Source organism: Balaenoptera borealis (assembly GCF_965194805.1).
Source record: "Balaenoptera borealis genome assembly, chromosome: 1".
NCBI lineage: Eukaryota > Metazoa > Chordata > Mammalia > Artiodactyla > Balaenopteridae > Balaenoptera > Balaenoptera borealis.
Window position 1 is genome coordinate 23,462,951 of NC_138860.1, and position 24,136 is coordinate 23,487,086.

At 42.4% G+C, this 24,136-nt stretch overlaps 1 protein-coding gene and 1 long non-coding RNA gene across 19 annotated transcripts in view; one reads left to right on the forward strand and one right to left on the reverse strand.

Annotated features, from left to right (window-relative positions):
* Positions 1 to 2,168, reverse strand: part of ENAH (ENAH actin regulator) — a 156,925-nt gene extending 154,757 nt beyond the window's left edge. For 10 of the 12 annotated variants that reach the window (XM_082349732.1, XM_082349730.1, XM_082349729.1 and 7 more), the window contains exon 1: positions 1,442 to 2,168. In XM_082349732.1, the coding sequence (XP_082205858.1) occupies positions 1,442 to 1,446 (5 nt within the window). In that variant the 5' untranslated portion in view covers positions 1,447 to 2,168. Of the gene's footprint in view, positions 1 to 1,069; positions 1,140 to 1,441 lie in introns of those variants that run through there. The other 2 variants (XM_082349735.1, XM_082349731.1) reach the window with 2 other exon arrangements.
* LOC309609114 overlaps positions 2,168 to 24,136 on the forward strand; it is an 86,696-nt gene continuing 64,727 nt past the window's right edge. For all 7 annotated transcript variants that reach the window (XR_014233265.1, XR_014233266.1, XR_014233267.1 and 4 more), the window contains exons 1-3: positions 2,168 to 3,497; positions 18,101 to 18,169; positions 19,505 to 19,614. This is a non-coding gene — a long non-coding RNA (uncharacterized lncRNA). The remainder of the gene's footprint in view (positions 3,498 to 18,100; positions 18,170 to 19,504; positions 19,615 to 24,136) is intronic.

Below are 24,136 nucleotides of genomic sequence, written 5' to 3' on the forward strand. Positions count from 1 at the left end.
AAACAATTTTTAAAGCCTTCAAATAAAGGTCTATAACTTGGAATTAAAGAAAAACATAATTCAAATTCACAGTAAGCTGAAGTGAAAACTCAACACAGCTTATACCACAAAAAATATATATATATAAACAAAGTGGTAGTGTTCAACCTTGACAGAAAAAAAAAAAAAAGTTTAAAATGAAAACTACTTAAATTGAGAAAGAATTCCAATGACATGACATTTTCTTGCCAAAGCGCAGGAATGTGTAGATTCTATCATTCAAATCTCATTGTATTACATTATAAAGGTCTTGGCAACGGTTAGCCATTAATCTTTTAACACAAAGGAGATTCAAATCCAAATGAACTGTAAGACTATCTCTTCCAGAAGACAGAAATGGAGTAATTTACTTTATCCACAACTGTTTAACCTAAAAGGAAGGCCGTAAGGATGATAACGCAGAATGGATCAGCCTTCAGTCTACCAAGTCCCATTTCTCACGAAGTCTTGCACCAATCCGAAAAGCGAAGGTTAGGGACACAAAACAGGCTTAGGAAAGGCTGAAAAAAATCTCCAATGAATGACACACCACATCATGGTTTATTCTCTTACACAATTGGAGAAACAAAAACGAAAAATATCACACCATATGTTTCATCGTATCAATTAAAAAAATATTTTACGACCGTACCTTCAATTCTTTGGGGCTGAAAAAATAATTTAGCTTCTGTTTTATTGATTACAGAGGAAAAGGAAAAAGCAGCTGCTGCAATGCAACACAGGCTGCTACAGAGAAAGGAGAGAAAACGGTTTTCCAAACAAATCCCTCTCCCGCCCCCGTTTACACACCCCAAACAACTTACTTATCCCAGTCTTTCACTGTGTCCCCCCCAAATATAAACCTAATAAATTATTTCCCTTCCCCCACCATCGTGAAATTTCACCTTTCAGAGCTTTCACCTATCGCTACCAGAGCACTTTATTCCCCGCAGAAATTTCAGATCTTTCAAACTTTTCTCCCTTTTTTAATTAAACACGAGAGTTTTGTTATAAAAGTGCACGAAATTTTTACATACAGACGGAAAAATACCTGTTTCCCAGCAACATGCACGCTTCGATTCTCGAACCCCTCCCCATCTCCCAGGTCTGGCTTGCAAAGGCTGGTGGGGGGAGGGAGCCAGGAGCAAATTAAATTTAGGAAGGGAAATCCTGGGCGAAAGAGGAGCATTTGAGGAAAAACGGGACAACGTCGAAAAGAGGACCCCCCCCCCCCATAAGAGGGTTGGGGAGGATTACAAGAAAGAAAGAGAAATGAGAAGGGACAAAGCGGGAGCGGGGAGAAAGAGACCAGAGACCGGGGAGACGCGCCGGGCCGGGAGAGGGAAGGCGGGGTCCGGGGAGAGCGGGGTCGCGGCTCCCGCGGCACAATGGCCCGCCGGCCCCCGCCCCGCGCGCCCCTCACCTCATGGTGTCGGCCGCGCCGAGGCTTCCCCAGCAGCCGGGAGACGCGGGAGGCGCCGAGCCGAGGGGGGGGTCTCTCCTCCAGGGGCGGGGACGCAGCTCGGCGCCGGGAGACAAGTGTCCAGCTCCTCCTTCGGGCGGCCGCGGGGCTACACCATCTCCTCGCACAAAGCCGAGGCGCCGGCCCGGAGTGGGAGATAAGAGGGCGAAAGAAAAGCTGGGGAGGGGGCGGAGAGGCCGAGGCGCCGAGCGGGTCCCGCGGCCGCCACAGCCCCCCACCTCCTCCTCCTCCTCCTCCTCCCACTGGAGCTTCCTCGGCCGCCCTCGGAGGGGTGCCCGCCGGGGCCGCGCGCCCGGCCGCCGCTCCACAAGCCCGCGCTCGCCGCGCCCGCCGCCGAGGCCGTGTGCAACCGGCAGCTGCGGCAGCCGCGGGAGGAGAGTCGGGATCGCCTCGAGAAGCCCGGGAGGAGGCGGGGCGCGCGGCGGAGGAACACGCAGGCGCCGCCCTCCTCCCCCCCTTCCCCCGGGGGCGAGGGGGCGGTGAGGGGGGAAGGGAGGCGGGGGGCCGGGCGCCCCCCTGCCGCCGGCCGGACCCCCCGCGGTACTGCGGAGAGCGGGGAGGGGCGGGAGCGGGCTCGGCGACGACGGGTTAGCAAAGGCTCTTTGTTGCTTTCCCACCCCGCCTCCCCAGCCCCCTGGGATCGGGGCTGCTTCCCCCACCCCGCCCGCAGCTGACTAGGGTTCCTCCCCCGGGGTTGTCCTTGGCCGTCGTTCCCCCCCCCCCACCCCGGTCGCCTACCGCTCCCCTGAGACTGGGGGGAGCTCCCAGGCCTCCCCCGCGCCGGAGTGCGGAGACTGGGGCGCCGGGACCTCCCGGCGCGGGACCTGCGGCCACCGGCTTGGGAAGCCAGGAGGCGGCAACCGGGATGCGTGACTGGGCACAGGGCCGGGCCGCGGGACTCCGGATCTGCCCGTCCGGGTGCCCTCGTGCGGGGCTTGTCTTCAGCTCGTCCTGTTGCTATCTCAGGATCGGGACCTGCCAGTCGATGGGCATCCCGGCCAGCCCCACGGCCCGCCCCCGCCGCGCGCCGCTCCCGGCGATTCCTCCGGGGTGGGGGGAGGGGTGGCGTATAAATGTAAAATATGGTCATCATTGTTCGCTTCGCTCCTTTTCGTCCCGAGGAATCCCAGTGTGCTGTACCGATTTAACGAGCTGATATGCACACACCAAGTATAGGGATGACTTCATCCCCGAAAGAACGCAGGCAACTCGCGGGGAAACGCAGTCGCCGGGAGACGCGCGCGGCATAGTGTGCAGCAGCGGGAATGGAAGAAGAGAAACGCAGCCGGTGAAACCGCTTTCTATCGTCATTAGCAAAAAGGGAATTCCGGCCGCGGGAGGGGGGGGAGGGGGGGGGGCCGGGGAGTGATGTCAAATAATGATAGTTTTAAATTTTTCGTCATTCGTTTGGTCTTGAAATCACCTTGAAAAGGTAAACGTAAAATGCTGGCGAAGAAAACATTTAAAGTCAATGGCATGGGGCGGGGGCAGTCCATCCAGAAAGCCCCATCTAGAAAGCCAGGATTTATAATTGTGGGAGTTTTTAGGTATCGAAAAGCAAATCCAAAAATCAAATGAAAATTTAAACTGGACAAATTGCAGGCCTCTTGTAGTCCCGAGAAGGAGTGTGTATTTTTTAAGATGATTAGGATGGATCTAATCCAAAATGGAAGACCTGCCATGACTCCAGGAATCTATTCAAAAGTTTTGGTGTTTTATTTAAAGATGGAGGCACAATTCAAATTATAGTTTTGATAGTTGAGATCATTTACACTTCCAAAAGAAAAGTGAACAAGTTACAGTCATACTTGGTGAATGCCTGACTTGTCTATAATAGAACTGTGTGGCCCAGTTTTAACTATAAAAAGCTTCCCCATTTCAGACTCAATACCAAGTTATTTTCTTTTTGGAACCTGCAGCCTCAAACCAACAGCCTTATATACTCAGTGACCTGGACCTATGGCACAGGACCAGGGTGGCCTCAAGTAGTCAAAAGGTACAGTACCTCCGCTTAAACATGGTGTACTTGAACACTAATTTCCACCCACATGTCTGATTACAGCTTACCATCACAGAAGAGCATTTTATTCAAGGATCTCCAAGCGCCGGAGAGAAAACAGCCTTGCCAGTCAAATGTCCTTGTTGCCATATTACAAGTAGAGACAGGGAAATAGAGAACCCAAGAACTGGATGAGTTTGTGCAATAGGCACAATTAAAAACCATAGCTACTAACTATGAGGTTCATTGCCTTATCATAAATACTCACTGTCATTTATGTAATTAAAACACATGCACCTCAAATATTCTCCAAATTAGCCAAAGAACATTTGCTGTGGAGGCTTTTTTCTTGGAAAAGTTATAATAAGACTTATCGAACCATCTTGGAAAAGTATTAATAAGACATATTTGACCACAAAGAATTCACACCAATTTGCCTTAGTTCATTCATAGCAATACAGTAAATCCAGCAGAGATTATGTTTCAGGGAAAACTCTTACAAAGGGCCAAAAGGGGTGGAGATGTTGCTGTAGTGACTCAAACTATCTCCTCTTGCCAGAGACAAGAGGCAAGGATAAAAATGCTTTACAGATGACTCCATAACCTACTTCTCATTTGTGAAAGTTAATTCATCCTGCACTAAATAAGTGATATATCACATCATCTTTATCCTTACAGCAAATGTTCTGATGGTATGAGCACCAAATTAAGCAATCCAAGTGGAAAATGCTGTTCTTATTTTGTATGTTTATTAAAAATGTACCAGCCAAGAATTTTGGCCGCCTACAACCATTTCCATCCTTTTGGATGGCAGCCCGCCAGCTCACAAGTTGGTCATACCATTGCCTTTGGATTTAGATATTGCAATGGGTGGCCTGACCTCCAAAGATCATTCAGTGGAAGGGCAATTTGTTGGCTGTGACAAAATGTTATTGCTTCTTGTTCATATTTGGTTTAACAATGAAAGAGGGCAAAGGGAAACTTGAGCTAAGAAATCACCAACTAATTCTGGTCACAAAGGAAACTTTGTGGAATGTGTTACTATATAGAATAAAAGAATTTTAGAGATGGAAGGAATCTTAAGTCCAACCCACTCATTTTTCAAAAAAGGAAAGTGAGGCCCAGAGAGGTTAAGTAAATTGCCCACAGTCACACAGTCTCTTTTTGGTAGAACTGGAACTTAAACCCAGGATTTATAATTATGGGTCCATTGCTCCTTCTACCACATCATACTGCCTTCCTATGGCATAAGTAAGTGGGTTAGACAGTAAGAATTAAAGCGGATTCTCTTCTCATAAACCCTGCTCTAAAATTAGCCGAGATTGTGTTGGCTTGGCTGAATGGTGAAAATCACTTGAATTTTTCTCTCACAAGGGCTACCCAGCCTGAAGCCCAATACCTGGCCCTCAGGTAGGCACCCGGATATTTGGAAGTAAATGAATGGATAAATGAATGAATGAATGAATGAATGACTGCTCTAATCGAAGAGGAAACTCTTCATCAAAAGAAATACAGTCTAGGGACTTCCCTGGTGGCATAGTGGTTAAGAATCCGCCTGCCAGTTCAGGGGACACGGGTTCAAGCCCTGGTCCAGGAAGATCCCACATGCCACAGAGCAACTAAGCCCGTGCGCCACAACTACTGAGCCTGTGTTCTAGAGCCTGCGAGCCACAACTACTGAAGCCCGCACGCCCTAGAGCCCACGCTCCGCAACAGGAGAAGCCAACGCGATGAGAAGCCCGAGCACCGCAACCAAGAGTGGGCCCCCGCTCGCCACAACTAGAGAAAGCCCACGTGCAGCAACGAAGACCCAACACAGCCAAAAATAAATAAATTAATTAATTAATTAACTAAAAAAAGAAAATACAGTCTCCTCTTAACACTGAGTATGTGGACCTCAACTTTGGCTCACAGAGCAACACCCCAGCTTAACACCACAATGGGAGGCCTGCTCCAAGCCCTAGGTGTGCACAGCGATCTCAAGTTGTTCTACGCCTCTATTAGCAGTGTGCGTACGATGAAACAAAACATGCTTCTGTTGAAGATGGGTTTGCTGCAGGAGTGTTGTCAGTCTGGCTCTGAGGGTTCTCTCAGAACAGGCCTTGTTTAAATTCATCTGAGAGCATCAGTGTAGGCTTGTCCTCCATTTATGGGCATGAGGAGGATGCATGACTAATGCTGCTCAGCAGGCAGGAAATCATTGCTAAGGATCGTAGGCACAGTCTTCTCCATCACCCAAAAAAGGGTTCTACCCTGAAAATTCAGGAGTTACTTAGGGATGGGTGAGGACAAGAAGATAGTTTGGAGTGAATGTAATTGTATACTTTCTACTTATATGTAACAGTATTGAGTTTTCTTTTGTGGCAATTAGTGTAATTTTTGTTCGTTTTCCCAAGAATGGGAAAAAATAATGTAGAACATGATATTCCAGTAGAATTCAAGATATTTTTATTACTCATCTTTCAGCTTTAGCTGTCCATATATAATCTTGGTTCTAAAATATTATCAGGAGACAGACATTAGAGGAAACTATTTGCCTCTCTGTCATTTGCATTTTTCTTCTATTTGTCATTTTTCTCCCTTCCAAATTAGGATTTATTAAGCTAATTTCATTTCCTCTTCCCCAGAGTCTCTTTCTTTTCTTAGTGCCACAGTGTTTAAACTTGGCAGGAGATTCCTAAAGCCTGAACAGTATTGGAATAATAATTGGTAGAGGCCATATTCTATAAAATGCAAGGCATTATTTCCAGAAAATTCAGCTATGGTTGCCATTTAATGAATATGGCAGGTGGGCTCCATTTCTAGATAACAATGAAATCATGGTGCTTTAAGAACTGGATTGAAAAGAAGCATCACCATAACCCAATTCTGAACTCTTATCTCTTATTTTATAAAACCTAGCTGATAGCTTGGCAAGAAAAAAATGAGTGGTTGCCCTGTTTCTTGCATTGAATTGATTTACTTGTCCCATTGACTTAATCAGATTTGAGAATATCAGTCAGTTATCCTAGGGACATTATGATTGGGTGACAACTGACCTTGGAGTATTTCCTCAAAGGAGATGAGGAGAAAAGCTAATAAAGAAAAGATTATTTTCTGGCTAATCACAGTAGAGAAGAAAGATATTACCAATAGGATGTATCCTGTAAGAGCTGTCTAAAGTCACACTGCCTAATACCACATCTTTTATAGCTTTTATCCCACCTTTCTGGTAAGTTTCAAAGCTCATTAAAAATCCCAATTATCTTTCTCTTTGAAACTGCTGCTCAGCATGGTAACATGGCCAAATTCTAGTTTGAGAAATTATCTTCAAAACTTAATTTTCTTGGGTTTAATGTCAAAATTCAATCTCTAGTCAAGTTTTCCTGAAGTCAAAAGAAAAGCAGCAATTATTAGAAAAATAATTTATGTCACTAATCGTTAATACTCTCATTTGACCTAACATTCTAATTCTCTTAACTCATTTCTCATTGCTACCAACTTATGGTGAAATAAAATGGTGATATTGTACTAATTTTGTGTATTAAGAAGTCGAGTCCTTTGACCAAAGTAGCCAGTGGCTAAATATTCTAGTGGTAAATGAATCGAATTGCAAATCAACAATGAAGGCAATTAACAGCCAAATTTACTCTCATTCCTCTCTTCTATCTGTATTAATGCCTGCTATAGATGGAAACCAACAGAGATAGGCTTTACATTTGAAGGAAGAAGTGTTCTTTGAGTCATAGGAATGTAAGAGATGAACATAGATAAGTGATTGGCTAGCCAATAATGATGTTTGCTAACCTGCTAGGCACTTACATACATTAATTCAGTCAATCCTCACAACATTCCTAGAAACTGGGTACCATTACAGTCATCCTTGCCGTACATGTAGCTCATGAATGTCAGGTACAGAAAGGTTAAGAGAATAACCCAAAGCCACACAGCTAGGAAAGGGAAAGCCAGAAAGTCCTGTTCCACAAGCCACACTCAAGCTCTGCACCAGGTGGCTTTTTCTATTTCACTTTACTTCTCTGATTAAAAAAAAAAAGAAGACTCAGGTTCTACTTAGGAAATAGAACTAGCATAGTTAAAAACAGAACAAACAAAACACAAGTCACTTAACTCCTGATTCTGCTACAGCAATAGCCCATCTAGTAAATCATGACATTTGGGTTACCCAAACTATAAATAAACCACTCCCTTAGGCAGGGATTTGTATCCCAAGTGCCTAGGCTTGTACCTTGTGCAATGCAGGGGCTCAATAAATGAGTTAAATGAGTCTCCAAATTAGGGAACTCCAATTAATATTTTTTTCCAGAATGATAATGCTACTGAGAAGCGACCAGTGGTAATTCACTCATTCACCACTCCTTCCCTTAGATATTCCAGCCATACAACTACCAGAGGTTAATAGAGCTTACAAAGGTCGAGTTTCCTTAAATCAATTTGGTGAACCAGAAACTCATATAGAAATGCTTAGAGTATATTCGCTAACATTTTTTGTTGAATACAGGGCAATAAACGAAATGAAGCCAAGCCTAAGTGTTTTTAAAGGTGTTTAGAGAAGTGTCTACATACTCTTTATTAATATTCTAACTAATATCAGAGAGACTAGATAGGGAATACCATACCCCCTAGGTGACCCCATGCTATCTTTAGCTATGGTTGTTTGCAAAGCAATTGGCCATAAAAGTCTTAGTCTAGGATGAGACTTAATAAAGTCTTTGAAAAGGAATCATCTATTTTTTCATTTATCTTCTCGTGAAAGACTTTTTTAGGACTTAAGTACTCATTTAAAAATTTATCACCCATACATATTGGTTACAATATTTTAGGGAAAGGCCTTGAATAGAACCCTGCTATCTTAGCTTCCTGTTCAGGCTTTCTTATCTAACTCAGGTGGCATTTTATATCTGTCAAGCATCTCATAATTAATTTTTCTTTAAATAGCTCCTGTTTTATGTGGATTTTTTTGTAATGTTGCCTTCACTGAGCATCTCATTGTTTTTCATTTTATTCAATGTCTCTCGCTTGCAAATATTTCCCTTCAAAAGTTCACAGTCTGATCTTTTCCTTCTTATTTTTCACTTTATTTTCTGTCCTATTACTAATGAGATGGTGATTTTGATTTGCTATTTGAGTTATTTATATCTTCAGGCTTCTGTTTAATATCAGGTCTGGTTTGGCATTCCTTTCCTACTGAATGATGCCCAAATTAAGTTAAGAAACAATTCCTAAGAAAGCTGGCCTGTGATTCTTCATGTTCTTCTGGTATCCCAAGCACTGGACAGTCTGTTTGATTTTGAAAGTTGATGTAACTAGCTAAGTTCATAGTTTATATCAGGTTTGACTCAGTGAGTCCTTTCCAGAATAACTCTGTTCTAAAACTGGTTGGGGTGATACAAGTAGGGAAGGAAGAATTAAAGCAGTCTAGGTGGTGAGCAAAAATGCATAAAAGTTATTGACATGCAGCAATTTGCTGTCTTGGTTAACTCCTACTCATTTGACATCAATCCATAGACTATAAGGCATTTAACCCTCTCCTGATGATGGGGTTTCTAGTAAGAGGACACTAAGTGGAGTATAGTAACAAGGGGCCCTGATGCTGCATCTACCATATGTAGCTACTCCCACCGTTACCATCAACCTATCAAAGAACTATATTTAAGATAGATAATCAACAAGGACTTACTGTATAGCACATGGAACTCCACTCAATACTCTGTAATAACCTAAATGGGAAAAGAATTTGAAAAAGAATAGATACATGTATATGTGAAACTGAATCACTTTGCTGTACACCTGAAACTAATACAACATTGTTCATCAACTATACTCCAATATAAAATTAAAAAATTTTTTTTAAATCTATCAAATAAAAGGAACTTTTCCCCTTTGACCTTCTACTCAGGTCTTTTTGTTAGGTTTCTGATGGCAGCTGACAGAAATCCAATTCAAAGTAGCTTGAGAAAAAAAAAGTGTCTGTATATTTCAAGTATGATCTTCAGGCTAGCTAGATTCAGGGACTCAAACAATGTCACCATCTTCATCTCATAGTTCTGCTTATCTTTGCCTTTTTGTTCTGACCTACCGTGTTTTGACCTATTCCCTCCTACTATACTACCTACAATTTCACATTCTACCAGCACTGTGATCCCAAAGCTGGACAGTCCATCCAACCAGCAGGGACTCTGATTGTCCAGCTTGAGCCACAGCACCATCCTGAGCCACTATGGCCAGGGTGAAGAGGTTCTTTAATTAGCCAGGACCAACTTGTGGGCCCTGTGGTCAGATTTTTTGCAAAATGGCCATTATAAATATTCTCTCAGTATCCATGCCTTTGGGTTGGACTCTCCCATACCTACTCTGAGCTTGGTCATGTGACTTGTTTTGGCCAGGGAGACAATCGCAAATGTGACACAAGAAGAGACTTGTAAAGGCTGCCTGTCCTTGCTGGCTGCTCTTTGGAAACCAAAAATGAGATGGCCATATGAAGAAGCCTGGGCTGGTTTATCCACATGGATGAAAGGGAGTTGTCCAAGTTGAGGTCCTAAATCAACAGCCTGTCAACCTGCAGATTGTGAATGAAAGTTCCAGGGACCTCCCTGGTGGTCCAGTGGGTAAGACTGTGTGCTCCCAATGCAGGGGGCCCAGGTTCGATCCCTGGTTGGGGAACTAGATCCCACATGCATGCCACAAGTAACAGTTTGCATGCTGTAACTAAGAAATTCACATGCCGCAGCTTAAAAAAAAAGATCCCACATGCTGCAGTGAAGATCCCACAAGCCGCAACTAAGACCTGGTACAGCCAAAATAAATAAATAAATAAATATTAAAAGGAAAAAAAAAAAAGAAAGTTCCATACCATCCAACCCCAGCTGAGCAGATCCAGACCAAAATAACTGCCCAGTCAACCCACAAAATCATGAGAAATGATGGTTATTATTTTAAGGCCACTAAAGTTACGGGATAGTTTGTTACACAGCAAAATTAACTGATACACCTTTTTCTTCTTCAAGAAGTTCCCACATTCTTTGAGTAGAGCAATGTCTGCTGCACTGAGAGGGAAATGTGTGACTGAAGCTCTTGCTCTAGTTGAAGGATGTTCACTTGTGCCCAGGTTCTCTTATCAAGGGATACTCTGAAGACTTCTCAGAGTCTATGTGCCTTTAGACACCAAAACTCTTCATTGGTTGGGTGGTTATTATACTTTCTTCATTGGTTGGGTGGTTATTATACTTTGAAGTTCTTCCTCCAGAAGAAGGCAGAACCTGCAAGATGGGGAAGAATGCGCAGAATGATAAAAAGGCAGGATCTCTTAGGACACCAAATTACAAGCAGATAAGACAGGAGCTCTTGAGGTCATGAGCAAGAACTGTAACTTATATACCAGGCGATCTAGATTCTTGTTTCCCTCTCTGCTTATTTTCCTTTTGTTATCCACAAATCTTTAGCAAAATCTTGTTTGAATGCTCCAAACTGCTCTCAGTTGGTCCACAAGTTATTAAAAGTTTTTGTTTATGTTCAAGTTCCTATGGGGGACAGCACCCCTCTCAGGCCATCAGTTTGGTGGAAGAGGTAAATATGAGGAAGAAACTCCCCCCTAATCCACCAAACTCTTAGGAATCGGCTCCTACTCAGTTCTCGGCAAAGTTCCCAGTGAGGGACCATTGTCTGTATATCATGGCTAAGGAGCCAGGCATGAGTTGGGATGAAACCCATGTTTCTCTCCAACTTGAAAAAGACATTGAGGTCATTCTTCAGACGAGTTCAAGAAGGCGGTTTCTCTCAATGGAGGGAAGAAGAGATGAAGCAGATATTCCTGGAGGTCTCAGAGCAATATTTTAGATCTTGGCCTCCAGGCTTATAGGCAGCAATCCAGTGAAATAACTGCAGTGAAGCAAGAGTATCTGAGAGATCCAAGAAGGCTCTAAGAAGGGAACTTAGAGCTCAAGACACTTAGGTCTGAATGGAAGTGGTAATCTCGGTCAGGAAGGGGGAAGAATGGATGGGAGTGGGAGGGGAGGTCCTTTAGAAATATCTGGGGTGCAGTGATCTGGAAGGGGTCCTGGAAACCAACCAGTTGCATGTCAGTATACATATGCCCTTGTTGGAGGATGCCTGATTTTTTTTTTTCATTAGAGCCCCCAACCACTCTCTGCTGCCCTGGAAAAGTTGATTGTATTGTAGTCCATTGCCAGAGGACAAGAGACCTATGTTAATCACTCCTTTTAAAAGGTTGTAATAGACAGAAAACCAGCTTGAACTGAGGGAATTACTTCTCATGTCATAAAATATCAGGAAAGGCAGGGATGACCAGTGTGCCAAATGGTCAAGACTCTTTCTCTGTCTTGTTTCTACTTCTCTCTGAGTATTAGCTTCTTTCTCTCAGATTGGCTTATTCACAAAGCTATAACACAGCTGCCAGAGCTCTTGGCTCACCTCTTACTTGGCTATCAGGGAGGGACATGCTCTGCCCCGATAAATTGTACGCGGGGGAAATGGAGATAGATTGTGATTGACTTGCTTGGGTCCTGTGCACATACCTGACCCTAACACTGGCCAGGGGATGAGTACTTTGATTGGTCCAGCTTGGGGCCTTGCCTAGCTTGAGAGCCCTCCTAGAACCACACCTCTGGAGGGAGGAAGAGAGGTTCCTGAAAAGAAGGAAGGGAATTTCCCCTGAAGACAGAGATAAAGCAGTTCTCAGTTCTTCTGGCTTCCTGACCAAGTTCTGCTCCTTCCCAGGGGATCACTCCTTTAAAGAGTAACATGGAAAATAATAAAGTCTAAATGATGGCAGAGTGGCTATAGAATGAGTTCTGGGCAATGTCTCTCTCTTTCACTTTATCCTCCATCATATTTTACTTTTCCACACTTCTTTTCCTCTGGATGTATACTAAAAATGTGAAAATAAGATACAAATGAAAATACAAAGGAATAAAGAAATGTCTAAGACCAGCATTATTAAAGATAACTGTTTTATGAAGCTTGACTACATAGAGCAGAGACACATTTAAAATATAGAAAAATATAAAAATAACTTTTCAAATGGGTGAAAGGTGATGCATGAATCCTTAACATAAATTATTTCCAATCTAGTGGAGTTTATTAATACCACACTAACATCTACGTGAGTTGCTTTTTGCTAACGTGTGGAACTGGGGCTCTGTATTATACTGGCTGCTGAATTTTACTATATGTCTCTCCCTTTGGTTGGCTGAATGGAATGGAATGGGAGATCCTTTCTATATTTGTTTCTGTCTGTGTCTTTTTTTATTATTTTAAGACATCAATTCATAATTAAATAGAACCAATGGAAAAACCTGCAAATCAGATCAACTGCCATGTTTTTAGTTTTTTTTTTAGTTTATTTTACCATCTAAGTTCAATTTATTATTTTAAATGAAATGTAGTATAATTTATATGTAATAAAACGCATCTGCATTTTATTGAGTTTTGCCAAATTTATATGCCCTTGTGACCGCCATCACAATCGAGGTATAGGACAACGCCATCACTCCAAAAACTTCCCTTGTGATTCTTCCTAGTCAATCCTTCCCTCACCCTCTGCCCCAGGCAACCACTGGTCTGCTTTGTGTCATTATAGATTAGATTTGTCTCTTCCAGAGTCTCACATAAATGTAGTCATGCAGTATGTACTCTTGTGTTGACTTCTTTTACTCAACAGAACGCATTTGTGATTCCTCCATGTTGTTATGTGTATCAATAGATCATTCCTTTTTATTGCTGAGTATCCATTTTAATGCCATTTATCCATTGATACACATTAGGGTCGTTTCCAGTATTTAGGCTATGATGCATACAACTGATGTGGACATTCATGGACAAGTTTCTGTATGGACTTTGTGGACTTTAAATACTGAAATGAAGATGTTTTCATTTTTCTTTGGTAAATAATTAGATTGGGAAGGGCTGGATCATATGGTTAGTGTATATTTAACTTTATAGAAATCTGCCAAGCTGTTTTCCAAAATTGTACCATTTTACATTCCTTCTAGCAGTATATGGGAATTCCAGTTGCTCCACATCCTTGCCAACACTTAGTATGGTCAGCATTTTTAAGTTAAACCATTCTAGTGGATATGTAGTGTTATCTCATTGTGATTTTAATTTGTATTTCCCTGATGACTAATAAGCTGAGTATCTTTTCATTTGCTTATTGGCCATTCATATATCTTCTTTGTTCCTTATTGCCACTCTTCCACATTTAGGCTCTCATCATCTCCTGTTTAGAATGTAAATTTCTAACTCATCTCCAGTGCAAACCGAGGTCTGATCATATCCCAGCCCTATTTATAAGCCTTTCACGGACCCATATTTTCTTGGAATAAAATTCACACTTAGCATGACATTCAAAGTTTTTACCAATTTAGCCACATGAAACTCTTTAAGACCAATTTCCTGCTATTTTTCTCCCCTATCTTTTCTCCCCCCACACTTGCACCTTACACTGTTGACCATTCCCTAATCCTGCCACAGATGCTCATGAGTTTGTAGCTTTGCTCATGTTGTATATTCTACTTGGGTTGCCCTTTGCTCTTCTCTACATGAATAACAAGAAATGGTCATTCCTCAAGGCCCAGCTCAAAAGTGTCCTCTTCTGGGAAGACTTCCTGACCTCCTCAGGTAGAATTAACAATTATCTTTGTGCTCTGGTAGCACTTAGCCCATGCTGCCATCAAGGTCCTCACCACAGTCTGCTGTAGTGACTAGTTGTGGGGCTGCCAGCCTCTCCTCACTGGAGTTTAATTCCTTAAGGACAGTGTTGGTGTCTTACACTCTTTTTTGCATTCGGAGGGCCTCACATTAACTCCTGCTTGCTAACCATGGTTGCTTGAATGTGTGGATAAATGACTGGGTGAATAAATGAAAAAAAAATCTGCCTTTAGTCAAGTTGTTTACCCTCTCTGTTTACCCTCTCCGTTTCCTTATCTGTAAATTGAGAAAGTAAGAATAACTGATTTATAGTATCTTTCCAGTTCTAATGTTTTTAAAATTCTATATTTATTATTTGAAATCCAGCAAAACAGTATATTTCAACATATTCCGAACTGGATGATGGATGAAGTGGTGCTAATTAGATAATCGTGGATTGTCACTGACTTTGATGCTTAAGGAGCAGCATCTTATTCACTATGAAGTGATAGGAGGAAAATAGTGGGATTCTTCACAATTAACTTTGCTAGCAGATGTGATCATGAAAAACTGCACCATTTTAGTCTAAATCTACAATGCAGCAGCAACAGTACATTCTCCCATTTTCCTGTAAATTTGTGCCTTGATGTTTCTGTATGTTGTTTAGTTATTTTATTTTTGGCTGTGTTGGGTCTTTGGTTCTCTGCGAGGGCTTTCTCTAGTTGCGGCAAGCGGGGGCCACTCTTCATTGCGGTGCGCGGGCCTCTCACTATCGCGGCCTCTCTTGTTGCGGAGCACAGGTTCCAGACGCGCAGGCTCAGTAGTTGTGGCACACGGGCCCAATTGCTCCGCGGCATGTGGGATCCTCCCAGACCAGGGCTCGAACCCGTGTCCCCTGCATTGGCAGGCAGATTCTCAACCACTGCGCCACCAGGGAAGCCCCTGTATGTTGTGTTTTTTTCCTTCTTTTACAGTTTGAGGGAAGGCAAAAGGAAGAAGAATGATAATACTTAGGAAAATATAGTCTACTATTTAGCTGTATAGTCACAATTAAAACAATCTAGTAATTATTACTTAAATTGTAACTTGCAGTATTTATAATCTTTAAAAAAATGTTTACTGAAGTATATCATGTTAAAAATACATGATGAAGAAATTTTTTCCATATGGGAATATGACAATTATTGTTTTAAATAATACAAATTATCTACCTTTTTTTTTAAAGTGCACATACTGCTTTTTAAAATTATTTATTTATTTATTTATTTATTTAATTTATTTGGCTGCGTTGGGTCTTTGTTGCAGTGCATGAGCTTTCTCCAGTTGTGGCGAGCGGGGGCTACTTTTTGTTGCAGTGTGCGGGCTTCTCATTGTGGTGGCCTCTCTTGTTGCGGAGCACGGGCTCCAGGCGTGCGGCTTCAGTAGTTGCGGCTCGTGGGCTCTCGAGCTCAGGCTCAGTAGTTGGGCGCACGGGCTTAGTTGCTCCGCGGCATGTAGGATCTTCCCAGAGCAGAGCTCAAACCTGCTAAGAGAAGTTTCCCTTCCACATGATTACCCTGAAGCAGTCTATGATAGCTTCTTAACTTCTTCCCAGTATTATAGCATTTGTTAGCTGGCAACAGTGAGAGCCAAATCCACAATTTGGATTTTGAATTTAGTAAGTGGTAAATCATTTGTAAGACCCAAAATACTCAAAGTTACAGCAGCAACAATATCCTTCCTAAGCATTTCAGAAGGATCACAAGCACACTGCCAACACTTATTAATTGGTCTATAAAAAGACACACACGAAGTCATGAGCCCCAAAGGTCTGATGATGCCAAAGCATCATTACGATTATTAACTGTCAATTAACTCTGAAGCAAAAGCTGTTCATGGAATTACATAATAATCTTCCAGGACGTCTTCATATTTTTTAGGAGTCTTTGTCCAAATTAGGGATTTTCTTCCTCCTCTGACAGTTTGAATGCCACATTGAATTGGCCCATTCTGCATGTCTCTTTCCCATATGTAACAGATCAATATTCCTGCCATTTAGAAAAAAATACCAGACCAGAAATAACTCTCTGCGTGTCTGTCTTTCACCATCTATAAAATGGGAGTAAGTCTTAGGAAAGAGTCTACCCAGTGGGGCGCCTGTAAAAACAGGTTTAATTATTTTCTTAAAACTCTATAGTATCCCTGAGAAAGTCCAGAACATGAATACTTCCCCAAAAGATAATGAGGTGATTATTTTTTAAGGATTGTTACTGTACAGCTTTTAAAAAGTATGTATCTGAAGATTATTTTAAAATATGACATGGAAAAATGCTCTTAACATATTTTTTTTATAAATTTATTTTAATTTATTTTTATTTTTGGCTGCGTTGGATCTTTGTTGCTGCACGCGGGTTTTCTCTGGTTGCAGTGAGTGGGGGCTACTCTTCGTTGCAGTGTGCGGGCTTCTCATTGCGGTGGCTTCTCTTACTGTGAAGCACGGGCTCTAGGTGCACGGGCTTCAGTAGTTGTGGCATGTGGGCTCAGTAGTTGTGGCACGTGGGCTCTAGAGCACAGACTCAGTAGTCGCGGTGCACGGGCTTAGTTGCTCCACGGCATGTGGGATCTTCCTGGACCAGGGCTCGAACCTGTGTCCCCTGCATTGGCAGGCAGATTCTTAACCACTGTGCCACCAGGGAAGCCCTCTTAACATATTATGAAGTGAGAAAACCAGGCTACCAAACTGTAAGAATGGAATAAGGCCAATTTTTAAAAATAAGAGTGGATAAGCCACAAATCCATGAGAATGTAAGGCAGGATGAGAGAGTGGTCAACAGTCTAAGGTGCAAGTGTATGAGGGGTTTGGGGGTCAAGGGAGAAATGATAGGGAAGAAAAATGACAGGAAATATATATATTATATATTTATATATACAATATACATATACATAATGTATGCATATATAAATATATATGTGTGGCGGGGGAGTGTATAGAATGGGGGGATATGAACACAAATGTTATCTCTAAACAGTGGCATTATTTTCTTTTATTCACTTTTCTATAATTTCTAAATTTTCTACAGTGAATATATTATTTTATAATAAAAAGTTACTTTTAAAAAGATCTTTTAGGACTTCCCTGGTGGTGCAGTGGTTAAGAATCAGCCTGCCAGTGCAGGGGACACAGGTTCGATCCCTGGTCCAGGAAGATTCCACATTCCGCTATTTAAAAGAAGCCTATAATCGGGACTTCCCTGGTGGTCCAGTGGTTAAGAATCCATCTTACAATGCAAGGGATGCCCATTCGATCCCTGGTCAGGGAACTAAGATGCCACATGCAGCGGGGCAACTAAGCCCGTAAGCCACAACTACTGAGCCCATGAGCCACAACTACTGAGCCTGCACTCTAGAGCCCATGAGCCACAACTATTGAAGCCCACGTAACTAGAACCAGTGCTCCACAACAAGAGAAGCCACCACAATAAGAAACCCATGCACCGCAACAGATTAGCTCCCGCTCGCTGCAACTAGAGAAAAGCCCATGCACAGCAATGAAGACCCAAAGCAGCAAAAAAAAAAAAAAAAAAAAAACTTAAAATAACTGATTATAGGCTTCTTTTTAAAAAATATTTATTTATTTATTTATTTTTTGGCTGTGTCGGGTCTTAGGTGTGGCACACGGGATCTTTTGTTGTGGCATGCAGGCTCTTCGTTGCGGTGCATGGGCTTCTCTTTAGTTGTGGCACGAGGGCTTAGTTGCCTCGCAGCATGTGGGATCTTAGTTCCCTGACCAGGGATCGAACTGGCATCCCTTGCATTGCAAGATGGATTCTTAACCACTGGACCACCAGGGAAGTCCCGATTATAGGCTTCTTTTAAATAGCTAGCTCCTCTATACTACATTTATAGTATGATTTTTATTATCACAACTGCTGTGCAAAGTGAGACACACCTGCTTAACTTGTTATTGCTTCATATAGGAAACAACCCACTGATCCAGAGGTCTGAAAGCTGGTTTTCACTATATAAAGACAACTAAGAACCAATAAGTAAGCAAAAAAGGCATTTGACAAAAAATAACAAGTGTTGGCGAGGATGTGAAGAAGTTTGAACTTTTGTGCATTGTTGGTGGGAATATAAAATGGTGCAGCTGCTAAGGAAAACAGTATGGCAGTTCCTCCAAAAATTAAGAATCAAATTCCTACATGACCCAGCAATTCCACTTCTGGGTATATACCCGAAAGAATTGAAAGCAAGGAGTCAAAGAGATATTCGTACACCCATGTTCATAGCAACATTATTCACAATAGCCAAAAGGTGGAAGCAACCCAAGTGTCTATCAACAGATGAGTGGATGAACAAAATGCGGTATACCCATACAATGGAACATTATTCAGCCTTTAAAAGGAAGGAAATTCTGACATGTGCTTCAACACACATGAACCTTGAGGATATTATGGTAGGTGAAATAAGCCAGTCACAAAGGTCAAATATTTTATGATTCCACTTATGTGAGCTACCTAGAGTAGTCAAATTCGTAGAGACAGAAAATAGAATAGTGGTTGCCAGGGGCTGGGGAGGAGGGGGAATAAGGGAGTTATTATTTAATGGGCACAGAGTTTCAGTTTTGCAAGATAAAAGAGTTCTGGAGATGGGTAGTGGTGATAATTGCACAACCATGTGAATGTACTTAATGCCACTAAACTGTATACTTAAAAATGATTAAGATGGTAAATTTCATGTTATATGTATTTTACCACAATTAAAAAGAATAACAACAACAACAAAAAAGCTTATGTTGTTTTAAAAATCAAGGTACAAAAGCTCAGGCACTTAAGTGAGGATTCAGGCTAACACTGAAACTGTTTTCAGTCTTATTTATTGAGCAATTCTGAGAAGTTTGACCTTCTGGCTCCCCGACCCTATACAAATTAAAGTTAGCAAAAAAGAAAGGGGCCTCAAGAGGCAGCTCTGGATGTGACAGCATGGCAAGCCAGCACCTGTACACGGGGACAGGAGAGGAGCCCCACAAACCTTACAGGTCCTAAACATGGAATATTAAGGGAGTCTCAGGAAGGAGGACCCAGAGCCATATCCAGATAAATTAAAGGGAATGCATCTAGAAAATTTCAAAAACAACAACAAATATTTAAAATTTGCAGTTTGGGTTCTTAAAAGAATAAGTTCCAGTTACCTGGAAAATTCACCAATAATCGAGAAGTTCATTGGCCTCCCCAGCGCTAGACAAAGGAGGTGTTACTTGTCCATTTGTTTGCAGTCGTTTCAGTTACACCACAGCCAGGCCAGCCTCAAGATCGCCTTGGTTACAGTCTCTCCGGCAAAGCTTCATCCATTACCGCTCGCTCTCGGTGCTTCCTCTCCAGGCACGTGCCTGTGCGCCCCGGATCTCGGCCTCGGACCTCGGACCTGTTACATGCCGGACTCCGCCTGCGGCATCCAGCTCTCTCCAGGGGCCCTCACGGGGCAGCTGCAGGTGCGGATGGGGCTTCTCTCCAGCATCGTGGGTCAGGCATTAGGAGGGAGTTCACGGACACGTTGAGATCACAGACTGCACACACTGCTATCACTCAGTCCTTTCTTTCTTTCTTTTTTTTTTTAAACGTATTTATTTGTTTATTTATTTTTGCTGCATTGGGTCTTCATTGCTGCACGCGGGCTTTCCCTAGTTGCAGCGAGCTGGGGCTACTCTTCACTGCGGCGCGTGGGCTTCTCATTGCAGTGGCTTCCCTTGTTGCGGAGTGTGGGCTCTAGGGCACGCGGGCTTCAATAGTTGTGGCTCGCAGGCTCTAGAGCGCAGGCTCAGTAGTTGTGGCACACGGGCTTAGTTGCTCCGCGGCATGTGGGATCTTCCCGGACCAGGGCTTGAACCCGTGTCCCCTGCATTGGCAGGTGGATTCTTAACCACTGCGCCACCAGGGAAGTCCCAACTCAGTCCTTTCAATGAAAGGGAATCCTGCCCTTTCTTCTTTCTCTCCATTTGGGCCCAGGATCATTAACCATGTTTAGTGCATAGTATTTTAAAAAGTGCCCAAAGATCACTTTTGGCTGATCACAGCAATTGGTCACCAGAAGCAGAGAGCTAGAACCCCATTTAGGGTTGGGTGACTTTGTTAGAGAAGTCGGTTTTGAAGTATTGGAGAAATGACCAGCTTTACCCCCAAAAAAGTAAATGCTACAGTTTTGGCAGAGAGAGAGAATGTCCAGGTGCGCTTCAGTAAGACTTGTAAAGATTTAGAAAGTTCTGGTCAAACTAATGGGCCATTTCAGAATTCCTCAGGCCACCCTATGGACAGCACCCTCCTGGGGGATCTTCTGGACCCCTCACCCCCTTCAGTCAGAGCAGATTTGCCTTCATTACTTCTAAATTCTGAGTACACTTTTATTTAGAAATCCATAAACAAAAATAACATGTTTCTGCTTCTAGAATGGAGGTGAAGGTTGAGGACTCTTCAAACGAGATAGTTTGGATCAAATCTTACACTTGCCAGTCCCTGGGCAAGCCACCGACTTGAGTCCTAATTTCTTAGGAGGAGAAGTTGTGATAATGTTATTTACCTCACATGAGATAACTTGTTAGTAGCAAAGCCAGAACTGACAGGTTGTAAGTTACTAAAATTTTATCCAGTCCATAGTGCATCAGTCTACCTCTGTCTCTTTTCCTGGGATTAAACACTTCTGACTTAAAGAAAGAGCTTAAAATTTAAATTCAGAAGACCTGGTTTCTAGTTCCTATGCTGCCACTTCTTAGGTATGTAACCTTAGATATGCCACATAGCTTTTCTGAAATCTCGTTTCCTCACGTGTAAAATTATTTGTTAATACATGCCTTTACCTCCCTGATTATTGTGAAAAATCAAATGATTACCCAGTTTTTGTGTTTAAATTGACTTTTAAATATCAATGTGGAATGTGTCGAACTACTGAAATTATCAATATTTTTACTTACAGAATGTCTTACAGCCTAATTTGCCCAAGACCAGATACCTCCTTTTTTTTTTTGTAAATTCAGGGAGAGCTTGTAACATGATCCCATTTCAATCAAATTGAAAACCTGGGTTTAAAAGAGTGCTGTTTAGAGTTAATAGGGGGTTTGGAGCTCACTCTTCCTAACTACTCATCTGGACTAGTTCGAAATGCTCTCACTGGCTTGCTTAGTTCTGGTAAAGGTCTTTCTGATAGGCTTCAGGGAACGTTGATTTAGAAATGTGAGTGTCATTCTAGAGTCACCTACCAGAGGCTGTACCTGACCAGGGGTTCTAAACACAGGGGTCAAAGGACACCTGAAACTAAGAAGAACCACTGCTGGTACAGCTTTTCAGGCAGATGGTGCTGCTGTCTGACTGGCCTCTGGGGAAGCCGGCCTGGCCCTCTGCCTCCCTCTGCACAGGCCCTTTGGCTGCCCGCCCTGCCTCATCTTTCCCCCTCACCTGCCTCACTTTCAACCCATCACCTGCCCCCTCCGCAACTGTGTCTGACTTTCTTTAGTGATCCAAAGACGGGACATGTCAGAAAATGACAAGGTATGAAAAGTAACAACTCAGGTGGAAGCAACTCAAGTGTCCATTGACAGATGAATGGATAAGCAAAATATGATATCTAGATGCGGTGAAATATTACTCAGCCTTAAAAAGGAAGGGAATTCTGACACATATAGCATGAGTGAAACTTGAAAGCATTATGCTAAGTGAAATAAGCCAGTCACAAAAGGACAAATATAGTATGATTCCACTTATGAGGTACCTAGAGTGATCAAATTCACAGACATAGAACGTAGAATAGAGGTTACTGGGGCTAGGGGAAGGAGGGAATGAGGAGTTATTGTTAATGGGTATGGAGTTTCAGTTTCGCAAGATGAAAAAGTTCTGTAGATGGCTGGTGGTGATAGTTGCATAGCAATGTGAATGAATGTATTTAATGCTCCTGAACTGTCACTTAAAAATGGTAGAGATGGTAAATTTTATGTATATTTCACCACAATAAAACAAACAAAAAACTAACATCTCCCAGCAGAAAGTTTAGGAACCCCTAGCAACACTTTTTTTTTTCATTTCCAAAAGATCTAAATCACGAGCAGTTCAGATTTCCTGACCAGAGTGTTGGAAATCAAAGACAAGTGCTTATTACTTCTCAAGCATATCCGGTTTTGTTCCACTCATTATAGGACTGGCTTAGCCAGTAAATTATATCTTTATTTCTCACTCACAAATCAACAGAAATTATAAGCGGATAAGTAAGATTTGGGCATCTAGTGAAAGTATAATTGTACTGGTAACTTAACTCTAGAAGATGCTCTTAGCAATTCAGGAAATTGCTAGCTGCTTTTCCTACCCTCTGTAAAATGTCTAAGTTTTCAAACATCTCAGATGTCTTTGAACCCTTTTAGAAAGTAAGATAGTATCATTGTACTTTACTACATACTCATCTATAAATTCATTTGTCTTAATAAGTAAATAACATTGATGGAACCCCAAAATTCAGTTATTTGAAACGCCTATATACATTGAGCTACATAACAAGAAATGTAGGCAAATACTTGACTTAATTATAACGTTTGGTCCAACACCCCTAACCTTGTTTGAAGGAGATTGCCTTATTCAGCTGAATGACTTCTTTAACAATGAACCAATCATTCACTTGTGATTGCACCAGGAGAGTATTACCAGTTCTTCCAAGTAGCTTTTGAAAGCAAGACACTAGCCTTTTGGGGGTAAGGAAGGCTGGGAACAGGTAGGGGGTATGAAAGTGGATCTAGATTAATTCAACGTGGACCACCCAGGACCAGGAAGCCAGTTCCAAATTGAGGTCTTTGGGGACTTCCCTGGCGGTCCAGTGGTTAAGACTCCACGCTTCCAACACAAGGGGCACAGGTTTGATCCCTGGTCAGGGAACTAAGATCCCACATGCCGTGCAGCCGAAAAAACAAAAAATTGAGGTCTTCTGGGCTTCCCTAGTGGCGCAGTGGTTGAGAATCTGCCTGCCAATGCAGGGCACACGGGTTCGAGCCCTGGTCTGGGAAGATCCCACATGCCGCGGAGCAACTAGGCCCGTGAGCCACAACTACTGAGCTTGTGCGTCTGGAGCCTGTGCTCCGCAACAAGAGAGGCCGTGATAGTGAGAGGCCCACGCATCGTGATGAAGAGTGGCCCCCACTTGCCGCAACTAGAGAAAGCCCTCACACAGAAACGAAGACCCAACACAACCAAAAATAAAAATAAATAAATAAATAAATAAATAACATTAAAAAAAAAAATTGAGGTCTTTTATCTGAGTTCTAAACTGGTGGCCCTATGCCTATTTTTAATGCGAAGAAATCTTCATCACACTGACGCAGCTGATACTGATTGGTTAAACAGCCAACTAAAAGCAGAATCCTTATTCCAGATCTCCTGATTTCAAATGTTGACTATAAACCTAGAGAATTGTAATTATAATATTTAGTATTTAAATAGGAGATAAAGCATTTGCCTAAATCTTAAAGATCCAAAGTATTAGTTTGCTATGACTACTGTAACAAAGTACTGCAAATTGGGTGGTTTAGAGTAACAGAAATCATTGTCTTATAGTTCTGGAGACTAGAAATCCAAAACTGAGATGTCAGTAGGGTTGATTTCTTCTGAGGGCTGTTAGGGGGAATCTATTCCATGCCTCTTGCTTAGCTTCTGGTGGTTTTCTGGCAGTTTTTAGCATTCCTTGGTTTCTGCTGCATCACTCCGATCTCTGCCTTCATGTTCACATGGCATTCTCCCTGTGTGCATGTCTGTGTCCAAATTTCCCCTTTATAGAAGGACACCAGTCATATTGGATTAAGGGCCCACCGACTCCAGTATGACTTTGTCTTAACAAATTACATCTACAGTGACTCTATTTCCAAATAAGGTCATATTCTGAGGTAGTAGGGGATAGCTCATAAATTTTGAGGGGAAACAATTCAACCCGTAACACAAAGATATGAAAGTTTGTTCCACCTTTGCGAGCCGAATAGTTCACAATTGATG